At 37.0% G+C, this 11,031-nt stretch overlaps 3 protein-coding genes across 3 annotated transcripts; 1 reads left to right on the top strand and 2 right to left on the bottom strand.

The window, feature by feature from the left end:
- Positions 1-1,311, top strand: LOC114723870 (ethylene-responsive transcription factor ABR1-like). The gene is made up of 2 exons (XM_028910107.1): positions 1-345; positions 634-1,311. The coding sequence occupies exons 1-2, from the start codon at positions 12-14 to the stop codon at positions 1,161-1,163; spliced, it is 864 nt and encodes a 287-aa protein (XP_028765940.1). The 5' UTR covers positions 1-11; the 3' UTR covers positions 1,164-1,311.
- A 2,471-nt stretch (positions 1,312-3,782) lies between these two features.
- LOC114723877 (uncharacterized) lies at positions 3,783-4,371 on the bottom strand. The gene is made up of 2 exons (XM_028910114.1): positions 4,253-4,371; positions 3,783-4,145 (listed from the first exon to the last, which is right to left on the bottom strand). Exons 1-2 carry the CDS (start codon positions 4,326-4,328, stop codon positions 3,988-3,990), a joined length of 234 nt encoding a protein of 77 aa, XP_028765947.1. The 5' UTR covers positions 4,329-4,371; the 3' UTR covers positions 3,783-3,987.
- A 4,496-nt stretch (positions 4,372-8,867) lies between these two features.
- On the bottom strand, positions 8,868-9,831 carry LOC114723908 (uncharacterized). Its single transcript, XM_028910159.1, has 2 exons — positions 9,673-9,831; positions 8,868-9,576 (listed from the first exon to the last, which is right to left on the bottom strand). The coding sequence occupies exons 1-2, from the start codon at positions 9,746-9,748 to the stop codon at positions 9,410-9,412; spliced, it is 243 nt and encodes an 80-aa protein (XP_028765992.1). The 5' UTR covers positions 9,749-9,831; the 3' UTR covers positions 8,868-9,409.
- Positions 9,832-11,031: the final 1,200 nt, after the last annotated feature.

Here is an 11,031-nt window from a genome sequence, read left to right as displayed (position 1 = left end):
AATATATTTTTATGTCAAAGGTGCCGAATCGCGGAGACAAGGCAAAGGAAGAAGGTGAACACAAAAGCTATCCCGTGAAGTCCATGCCGACGATATTCCCAGATATCGATAGGGAGAAAGAGATGTCTGCAATGGTTTCAGCTTTGACCCACGTTGTTTCCGGAGAGTTGCCCTCTGATTATACGGCTTTTCATCAATACTCAACGTACCTGAACACAGTCGAAACTTCCGCGACACCATCTTCGACTTCTTCATTCTACGGTGCTAGCTCTGCTGCACCGACAGCTACGGAAGATGGCACCTTCTCACATATAGGTTCATCCTCATCCCCTGCTGTTCCAACAAGTAAGCGAAAAAAACTGTTTCATTCTTTATTATCATACTCCTATTTATTCCAAGTAAGAAACCTCAGATTATATATACCTTGATGGGTCCCCGCATGCTTTCGAGATTAAAAAAACTTTTGCTTAACCAGGCCAAAACCATTGACTTTTGGTTCCAAATGATTAGGGTGATAGCCATAACATGAAAACAAGGCGAATTAATTGCACTTGTGATGGAGACTGAATAAGAAAAGAGAAAAAAAGATCTCATTTTTGAAGGTTGATTAATGTTGGGTTTATGGGAACGCAGATAGAGAAGGGAGGAGGGGGAGAAACGAAATGCCGGAAATGAGAAATGTTGTGTATGAATACAGAGCGGAGAATGGGAGGGAGCAGGGGAGAAGAAAATACAGAGGAGTGAGACAGAGGCCATGGGGGAAGTGGGCTGCAGAAATCAGAGATCCATTCAAAGCAGCGCGGGTGTGGTTGGGCACATTCGACACAGCAGAAGCCGCAGCCAGAGCATACGACGAAGCTGCCCTGCGTTTCAGAGGCAACAAGGCTAAGCTCAATTTCCCTGAAAATGTCACCCTTCGCCCCACTCCCCCAACTCTTCACAACCTGCAGGCTCCTCGCTATGGTCAGATTGATCACATGGTTTCACACTTTCAACCATCCCTAACGCCACCGGCAGCGTCGTCCTCCTCGTTTTCTGCCTTTGCTTCCACTGTTACCACACCTCCTTCGCCTTATCCTGCACAGACTCAAATGAGTGATTCTGAGTATTTAGTACCTTCATCGTTTTCTTCTGCCGGTTACACCTCCTTTTATTCTGGATGACACCATTATTATTCGTTTAAGTGTTCGCATTTTCTCTTTCTTTCTCTTGTTATTCATTTCTTCATCCTCTTGTATGAGATTGGCATTGGTGTTACATTAACTTTGAGAATGATGAGATTTGTCCCCGAAGAGTCTCGAGATTGATACTTTTCTGTGTAAGTTCGTTGCACTCAGTAGCGGAACCTTAAACCACCAAGACTATGATATTTGCATGATGCAGGGGTTTTGGCCTCAAAACAGTCAACAGACCATCATAAAGGGATTTGCTTATTCTCTGCGCGGGTGAAACTTAAAGCAGATGGCTGAGGCCAAATGTGTACGAATGGTCAAAATTTGACGCGCCGAAAGAAAGAAGGGGGAAAAGACACGTGCTAAACTGCTAAAGCTTCGACCTCATCGAGCCTTTCCATGCCTCTTATTGCGGCTTTGTAGAGCAGCTTAAACGCTTTCTAATTTGATTCACTACACGCCAATTAGCACTTCTAGTTTAATTTGCTACGTCCTTCATTACCCTCTGAAAAATGAAAAACCAAAGCGTTAAGAGGAACAATCATCCGGAACGCACGTTCCCACACAAGAGCCTTGCCGCCGGCAGAATTCAAAGTAGTAATTAAACACCACCTCCTCCTCCGAATCCAAATATAAGATTTAACTTGTTATTCAATTTTCCTTAGATCTAGCTTGTAATTTAAAGTGAATTATAAATTAGATCTGACATCTCAGGACGGTAGTATAATTTTTCATGCATATCAGTAAATATAACATCCAATAACTCTCCGTAATTTTATCTCAGAATATTGGATAGGATTCAGGGGCTCAAGCAGAAAGCCCGTTTGTCACTTTCTTAAGTTGCTTGCGAAGCTCGAGACCCGGTTCTTCTCAACGTGATCAGGTATACCTCACCATGAAATGAGGATCAAAAGAAAATGCTGCGTAAAGGGAAGCTAAAACAACCACTGAAACATTATCTCGTTTTCCTCGTGGTAATGGAGAAACGCGGGCAAAATGTGAAACGAAGGCGACAACTCACAGTCCAATTGGACTCAACGTTGGGAAAACGAAGTCGACAACTCACAGTCCAATTGGACACAACGAACGTTGGGCTGCTTTAATTTCTATTAGTTGTCGGGGCTCACGTGTCCAGAATCCTTCCCAAATAGTCACATTCAAAATATTAAGACGTATCAATTGGCATTCTCGTGGAGGTTTGAGCAAGCACGAGGAACTCCGGAACAAAACAAACGGCTCCTATCAATTATCGAATCTAATGCACGAGAGACTCCTAAACACACAATTATCAATTATCGAAGGGTGAGGCAATGCTTTGCAGGATCTCAGTAACTTCATACTCAGAAATGAAACGTTGAAGATGCATGAACTGAAACTAGCATGAGAAGAGAAAGTACCCACAGATATTTAATGGCGTAGATAATGGAAAGCTCGAGTTTTAGCGCCATAACGCTAAATTGAGTATACGTAAACAGGGAAAGGAGCTATCATGGATATTGCTTGGGATAAGAGTGAGAGTTCTCCTAACATTATGCAGTTGGCAGATTATTGAAGAATCTGAAACGAAGTCAAGACGCACGAACACTCGTCCAGAGCTGTAACGGGCCACGCTTATTATGGATTTAGCACGGGCTAGCCCAATGTGTCACTGTCTTTTTAAAAAAACCGCTCATGGCCTGGTTGTTAATTTCTGAGAAACCAATAATCAATTGTCATTCCAATGAGTTTAGCGGTAAAAACTACACCCTCTCACTCAAAAAGAAAGAAGTTTGATTCCTCATCACAGCACTTGGGGAGGCATCTTTGAATAGGAGTACCTAAGTTAAAGCCTAAGGATATAATATAGATTCGCCCTGCCTTGTCCTTGGCTTGGGTTGAACCTGAACCCTTATATAAAATTTTGTAAATATATATATATATCAATAATCAATAATTTTTTTTTCAAAAAACTCAATATTGATGGCTAATATAAATATAAAATTGTAATAAATTGTGAATAATAGAGGGTACTGAGATTCCCGCCTAGTTAATTATAATAGATTGAATTTAGACATGATTTTTTATATATTTTCGGTGGCTATATTTTTATTTAAAGTATGATATATGAATAACATATAAAACGTATATAGTTTAAATACATAATTATATATTTTCCAAAACATTCTCAAAATCCGATATACTTGGTATGAAAATTTATATACTACTTGTTAGTTGTTATATTGTAATTGGAGATTGTCCTAGTAAAATTACCAAAATTCACTCAATGTTTTCCTTAAAAACTCTCCCTCTTGTTCCTCTCCCTTCCCTCTTCTATTTCAGCGCCATTAATCTCATCATTTGTCCATGCCTAGCTAGGGTTTTCTTTTGTTTTTTGTTTTTCTGGGTTGGGGTTGGGGATAACTGCACTCGGCCAATTGCTTGGTCGACGCTGTCTTGACTATTCACATCACAATATCATAAGAATCCGTGGATATCAGTTTACATAAGAACAATTGTAACCACAATAGCTATGTTTTTTGTAAAGATTATTTTAAATTTTATTTTTCAAAAAAAAACTAATGCCGCTTCAATCCGTTTTGTTTCATACCTAAAAAAAGGCAAGATCAATTCTTTTTTCCAGAACTCAATATTATTTTATTTACCTTTTTCTTTTGAAAAAGCAATATATCACATGCACAACCTTTTCATATGGAAAGGCAGACGCCGGTAAATTCTACGTAGTTACTTTTTTGCTCCAATAATATAACAAGCAAGGAATCAAGCCATATATACATACGGGAATAAATTATAAATTTGGGAAGCGTATATTTTAATGCTAATTGTGAATCGGGGGCTTCCTCCTGGCTGGAGTGTAATCCATTGAGAATACTTCACAATCTGCATTACCCTCGTCTTCTTTCGTCTTAAGCACTCCATCATGTGCCTCCTTACGATCTCTAATATTGCCATTAATTCTTTCTTTCAAACTTCGCGCTGCATATGATCAAAAAATATATTAATTAATTGTTAAAATTAAAAGGAAATCATATCACGAAGAAAGAATATATCAGTGTTTTACATATAAAAGCAGCTATATATACCTGTGGCTTGAGAGGAAATGAAGCAGAGAAGGAAGAGAGCTACAATTACAAGTCGCTTGTTCTGCAGGATAGCCATTGTATGTTTATAAACTCGTGCGCTCTATAACTATACAAGGTGCTCTAATTATTTGCTTATGCCACAATATTCATCTCAGTTTCACTCCCTTATATAGACGCGAAGATTGATGAGTTCCTATACCCTAGCTAGCTAGCTAGCGAGTTGCCAGTTGCCACCGAGATGAAGATTATTGCGCAACTATACGTGGAATTTGTGAATATGTTATGAGCCATAGGGTCTACGAGGGTCAACATCGCTGTCTGCTGCTGTGTCTGACAAGAAATTGCCGGCTCTGTGCTTTTCCTGGGGATAGCTTTAATTCTGAATATTCCACATTATCCCATCATCTCCATTAACCTCAACCTTAGCTTCCACGACATCAATGTTAGTTAATTTTTGTTTACTCCTGACCTCGTAGCCTACAAAAACGAAGAGGAATTACTTATTCCCAGTTACACACCACAAACACCCCTGTTGGAGCAGGACGTACTTCCTGCAGTACGTGTTTGAATTAACGTGCGGTAAACCATTGATCATTTAAGTTGCACACGCACGTAATTTTATAGGCCAAATGGTTTAATACCCAGGAAAAACATACCAATTTCAATTATATCAATTCGAGGTTGTATATCTAAAGAGATCAAGTGACTCAATGTTATACTCTCTCTTCTCTTTAATTCGTGTTATCATTTACTCTTCCCCTGCACATGATACGCTTGCCCAGAAAATCCATTCACAAAATATATGCATGTATATTTATCGAGGGAATTAAGGTGTTTGACAGATGAACGTACGGTCTGGTAAGTACTGTCTAAACCTTTCATTAAATCATTGATATTATATCGATGCTTTTGCCGGAACGCGCCAATGCATAGATGATGAAGCCGAAGTATATACGTATGTTTTGGTTGTCAAACTCATCCATTTTTTTCCATTTGTGTGAAAACTGTTATTTATTGAAAGTTAAAGTCACTGCTCTTAGCCAACGGCAAGCAAGACAATAAGTAACACGAATGGTTGGTACCGATCGATCTGAATGGAAGGAAATTAAATGTGTGTAATGTTGAGCTGGTTCATTAAATTTGCGAGGGAATATTCAGACAAGATAACACGTTGGAGCATGCAAGAGGGCCATATATATCTGGCTCTGTACCTGTTTCTGCAGCCAATCTTAAGCATTTTACCTCGCCTTCACATCCTCAAAACATTTCAACTGAACGTTGCTACCTGCATTTTCTTTTTGGTCGCTCTTCAATATCCACAAGTTCTGTTGTTGACATCTTTAATTATTGCAATTCAACACACATGTACACACACTTGTCCATCAGATATACGTGGAATTAATTAACTACATGGGAATGGTTTTATTGCAGTTCTTTTCCCCATTAAACATTAACCAAAGCTTTGGCTGGGGTGAAATTAAAAATCCATATGAGCCTTTTAAATTCGTGAAGCGATGGAATTAATCCCTGGATATTATTTCAGATTTAGCTTGCAACAATTCAATGGAGTTCAAGTTGAAGAAGAAGCCGACGAGTGAAATTTATTGTAAGATGTATATATACACACAGAGCACAGTGATTGTTTTGTTTTGAGCGCTTTGTTTTGTTGCGCTCAAGTTAGATGGCGTGGGTGGAAAGATTTGATGATATATGATCATGAAAAATGCCAAGCATTAATGAATGGAGGCAGAAAAACCGACAAAGGTGAGACGACGATCATTTTCAGATAAGACAACAGACAATGTTTGTCAATTTCTTGTGAAAGAGTAAGACAGTAGACAAAGTTACGTATGCTTCACATGGGACGATCTGCTTCATCTTCTACCTGGTAGGCCTGCCTTGTCCCTCGCCTATTTTGCCTACCCCAAACATGATTTAATATAGAGCTAATAAAGGCTATGATAGGGAGTGAAATCAACAAGCCAAGGCATCCCATTTGATCTGTCCCTTGTTAATTACTACCAGACACCCGGAACTGTGAACCTCTTGTATTTGCCTGTTTTAATACCCTCTTCATTTTTAACATTCAACGCATGTGGTACATTTGTACATTTCATGTGTAAGTATTACAAAGTGAACATGATAAAAATGAAGATCAGACGGGTCTCTCTTTTGAGGCCCCTTACTCTTCATCATCCATCCATGTATATATAGTTGTCGAATATATTGGTAGTGATTTTTCTATATAGACGTAGTCGTGGAGAGTACTTGGTAGGTCCTAATAAGCTCTTTATTTCCTGCCAGCTTTCTGCTATACCTTCACAATAAAGTAGGACTGCTTTTTGTATAAATCAACCTTACCAAGTCTATGTATCATGGAGATCTCACTTCCATTTTAACTCTGTCTATCTCTTCACAAGATCTTGGGCCATAAGAGGAGCCTCATACCTTTTGTACATGTTTTCATTTCATGTGTATTCGCTTTTATAATCGCTTGTATTAACTCTCACGAACATCATTGGAGTTACTTTCAGATGCTACATGAAAAATTTAGCCAAACCAGACAATATTTAGCTATTTCTTGAATAAGCACAGCTTAGGTTTAGGTCATTAAGGCAAGTAATTTAATTAAGATCATAGAAAACTTGCATCAAAACACACCCCACCGAAAAGCATATCTTAAATTATGGGCTTGTTTGGATTCTTGTTTTGAAAACAATTTTTTGTTTTTAAAAACAGAAAAACAAAAAAAAACTTGTTTGGTAAGTTGTTTTTAGTTGATTGTCTTAAAAAACAAAAAACAGTGACATGTTTTTAAAAACAAAAAAACTGAAACAATTTTTACATGTTTTCTTGTTTTTGTTTTTGTGCTTTTTATTTTTTGTTTTGAAAAGTTTTGAGAAATATTCTTCTCTTCTCACCTACTTCCACCACTTATTATTACCAATGACAACTATCACCTACCAAGTGTGGTTTTTATGTTTTTTTTTCAAACATGATTTTTTAAAATTATTATCCAAACAAATTCTTTTGTTTTTTTGTTTTCAAAACTTGTTCTAAAATACTTCTCACACTGGATTTGGATCTCTCAATCCTTAAGGAATATTAATCATCTACATGATAATGGTGTTGAACTAAATACTTTTGTTTATTTTTAAAGAAATAAATTCATAACTTAATTTCCACTCAACGCTATTAAATCACGATCTGATAATCAATATATCATCCAGGCGCCAGACTTCAATCAAGGGAGTAACACACTACAAAACGTTCTTAACCTATCATTGTTCTGTTCTCTGTCATTTGATACCAAATCAAAGGCCATTTTATAAGATATATATATATTTCAACTGAAATTCTGTATATAATATTAATGTAATAAAAAATATCAGCTTTTAACCAAATTGAATTTAGGAAGAATTATGATGAGGTCTTAAAAAAAAATAATTACAAAACAAGTCTCAATAGTTGTAGTTTTCTGCTCTGAAACTTGTCATTACCGTTTAGGTTGTTATTTGGAGTTTTTATTAATTATTTTTTTCTTGGGATCTTATTATAATTCTCCCTTGAATTTAACTGATCATGTATCAACAATAATTAAAGGAACATTCAGCCAATCGTAAAGAAAGCGGCTGTGTATATTATTATAGGTTAGCTATAATAAGACATTAGAACAGTTTACATACATAAAAGCAATAAATAGTTCCAATTTTTGTAATGTCTATAAAGAAAGAGGAAAAGTTGATGAAACGTTTGGATCCAATCGTTTCTGTGATTGAAAAGACCCCATCAGTTTTTTGTTAAAAAAGAATTAAAATTTCATTCTGAAAAGCACCGTCCAACCAAATATATATCCTACTTCTAAGTTTGGAGGCGCATAGATGAGTTCATTGCTTAAAAGTCAAAACAGAATTGGTTAAACAACACAGTTTTCACTAACTTCTTCAATTTTCTTCTATCATCCTCATCATAAATCAATTATGATCGGTCCAAGCTTTTGCGAACTGAATAAAAAAGATCAATAAAGCTACTACGTCAGCATAAGCATGGCAATGATTGATAACTTTTCATACTGGACACTTTTTGAGGCAATATTAACAACATAAAATAACGGTACCCTATAAAGTGAATAAATGACGTAGTACCCCACCAGAGGAAAAAGGTTCAATAATCCAGAAGGTCTCTAGCTACTCTCTGGCTTGAAATTTCTCTCCTCCATATTACGATACATTTGTTGACATATTTGCTTGTCTCCATGCATCACCTAGGTTCTAATTAATTTAAGAAAAATCACTCTAACGTCTCAAGGAAAAAAAAGAATGTAATTATTATAAATTCCGAAATGAATAACACGAACCTGTTGTCACATTTTTTTACACCTTAATATCATAATTTTTTCATCAATTTATTTGGTTGATGATATATTACCTCTTATCCTAATTATATATAAGATATTGTTTATAATCTACAAACGAGGTCTTGTCATTAGGATTGGAGGTAGTATTATTAACCACTCATCAGTTGTATTATCTAAATAATGTTTCATTTACCGTCGTGCATTTTCACGGATATAACTCCTGCGAATCAAAAGCTCACAGATATGGAGCACTATGACTGAAGAAACGTGGCTATCTTTTCACGTTGGTTATAGAAGTTTATAATGGCACCTTTGTTACATTCTTAACATAATACCTCCAGGCGAAGCACAACTGCACAACGAGTCAACTCTAGATAGTCTAGAGCTTGAGATACACTTATTCTCGTGTGTAAATGGACGTGAAGAAACAGGATATTGATTGGCATATGAGGATTAAGATAAAGGATAGATATATATTAAACACGTTTTCTCTTAGTCTACAAGAAAGAGAATTTTTAGTATCTAGTTCGGCTCAAAACTGCAAAAGCTTTTCTCCATATGCTCCCCCTCCAACTTCTCCCGGCGATCGACTTGCGAGCTATTTACACCAAAATTCTAGAGCCTAAATATAGTAGCGAGCTAGCCAGGCGCTGGTGTCGGAGATTTGGCTGTGGGATGATGTCCTAGAGGTTCAGAATAGCTGTAAACATAATACTAACGGTATATACATAGAAATGCAGAGAATACAACTAGAATACTTAGGGCTTCCTCTAAGAAAACGATAAAGATGGAGGATCTGATTAGTTATGAATTGGAGGGTTCTTTTTGGCAGGAGTATAGTCCATGGTAACCCAGTCATCACCCTTTAACTGTTCTTCTCCTTGGCTGTGCACCTTCTCCTTAAACGCGGAACTATTCGGTGTCTGTGCCTTCTCATCTACATGTCTCGTCTCCCTCAAACTTCTGGCTGCAAATTATAAACAAAATCCCATAAATGAAATGATATGGATGATAGATTATTCAGTAAGAGAGAGAGAGAGAGATCAAAGGAAATAAGCCCTACCTGAAGCTGTTGAGGAGACGATGCAAAAGAAGAGAAAAGCAACAAGAAGAAGGCGATGGGTAGGTAGCACAACCATTTTGAACTTGGAAATAATCTAGACGAGTGTTGGTGTATGTGTAATAAGCAAAAACCTAAATTAAAGCAGATGGATGCAGAAGACGAAGGAGGGACGGTTTTATAGGGAGAGAAAGGAGACCTAGAGAATAGGATGTCGAGAGAGGAGGAGGACAAGATCACTAAATTGCTGAAATTGAGGTTCAAATCAATGCCTCCTGCCATGTCTTGCATGAAAACGACAAGGCTTAGCTTGCTAGCCAAATCACCATCCAACTTAACTGCACAGATGGATCCCCTTCAATTCCTTCACTGCCATCTCTTTGGAGCCTAGTGCCCTTTTAACTCTATTTTTCTACCATAATATCCCTAAAATAAAATAAACAAGAACCACAAAACTTGCCTTAAGGGAGAAAGAGTGAATAAGTAGCAGAGATTTCTGCCTGCACACTAGAGAATTTAGAAGTCATTTTGTTTAAGATTATTAAAAAAAAAAGATTTTGATTGAGTTAAACATGCCAAAGTTGTTGGGAAAACCTTAAAACTAGTGAAAAAATTGACAAACTTAAGCGAATCTGATCCCTTAGTTGAAATGAGCATTTCCTTCCATTCATACGTTTGTTTTACCTGGCTCAATGTTTCCCTAAAAAGGCAAAAAAAGACAAGTTTTTTTGGGGTAGCCTGTTTGGCATGAAAGACGAAATAGCGCAATAATATTGCTCTGCAAATTTATTTTTCCTAAAGAAAATCTAAATTTAAGATGCTATATAAGCAGCCTACGCCGTGAAAAATTTAACCTCTCTGATTACAAAAATGAATATGCTATTTTGTTGGCTGAAAAATTTATAAATTTTCCATGAAAACAATAATATGTTTAGCAACGTATTCAAATAGGAGGAGTATCATTTAATTGGCAAAAGCCCAACGTTCCACTTAAAAAACAAGTACTTATGAGGCAGACTATTTCCTGGGAAGAAATCGCAATAACATTACTCTCTACGAATGCAAATATATTCCTGAAAAATTGCAAAATAAAATCTAGACTTAAGATTTAGCCATAGGGAAGTATGAAGCCACAGAAGTTGCGTTGAGAAAGGAAGGGTGATATAGTCGCACGCGGCAGAGCTGTCCGTACTGGGAACAAAGGGCGCTACATCCCCTGCAAAATCCCCTCATGGCCTTAGCCACCCAATATAATTATCAAAGGCGTCCTCCTTTTAATAATATTGTAGTTGTGATTAAATAAGAGCCAACCCAAGCATTCATTCCGCAATAACTCTTGCCTCAATCATGCTTCCGTTTGTT

The sequence above is a fragment of the Neltuma alba genome, unplaced genomic scaffold (assembly GCF_004799145.2).
Source record: "Neltuma alba isolate B1F8T4 unplaced genomic scaffold, ASM479914v2 tig00012161_pilon, whole genome shotgun sequence".
Taxonomy (NCBI): domain Eukaryota; kingdom Viridiplantae; phylum Streptophyta; class Magnoliopsida; order Fabales; family Fabaceae; genus Neltuma; species Neltuma alba.
This window is presented reverse-complemented; position numbering and strand designations above follow the sequence as displayed.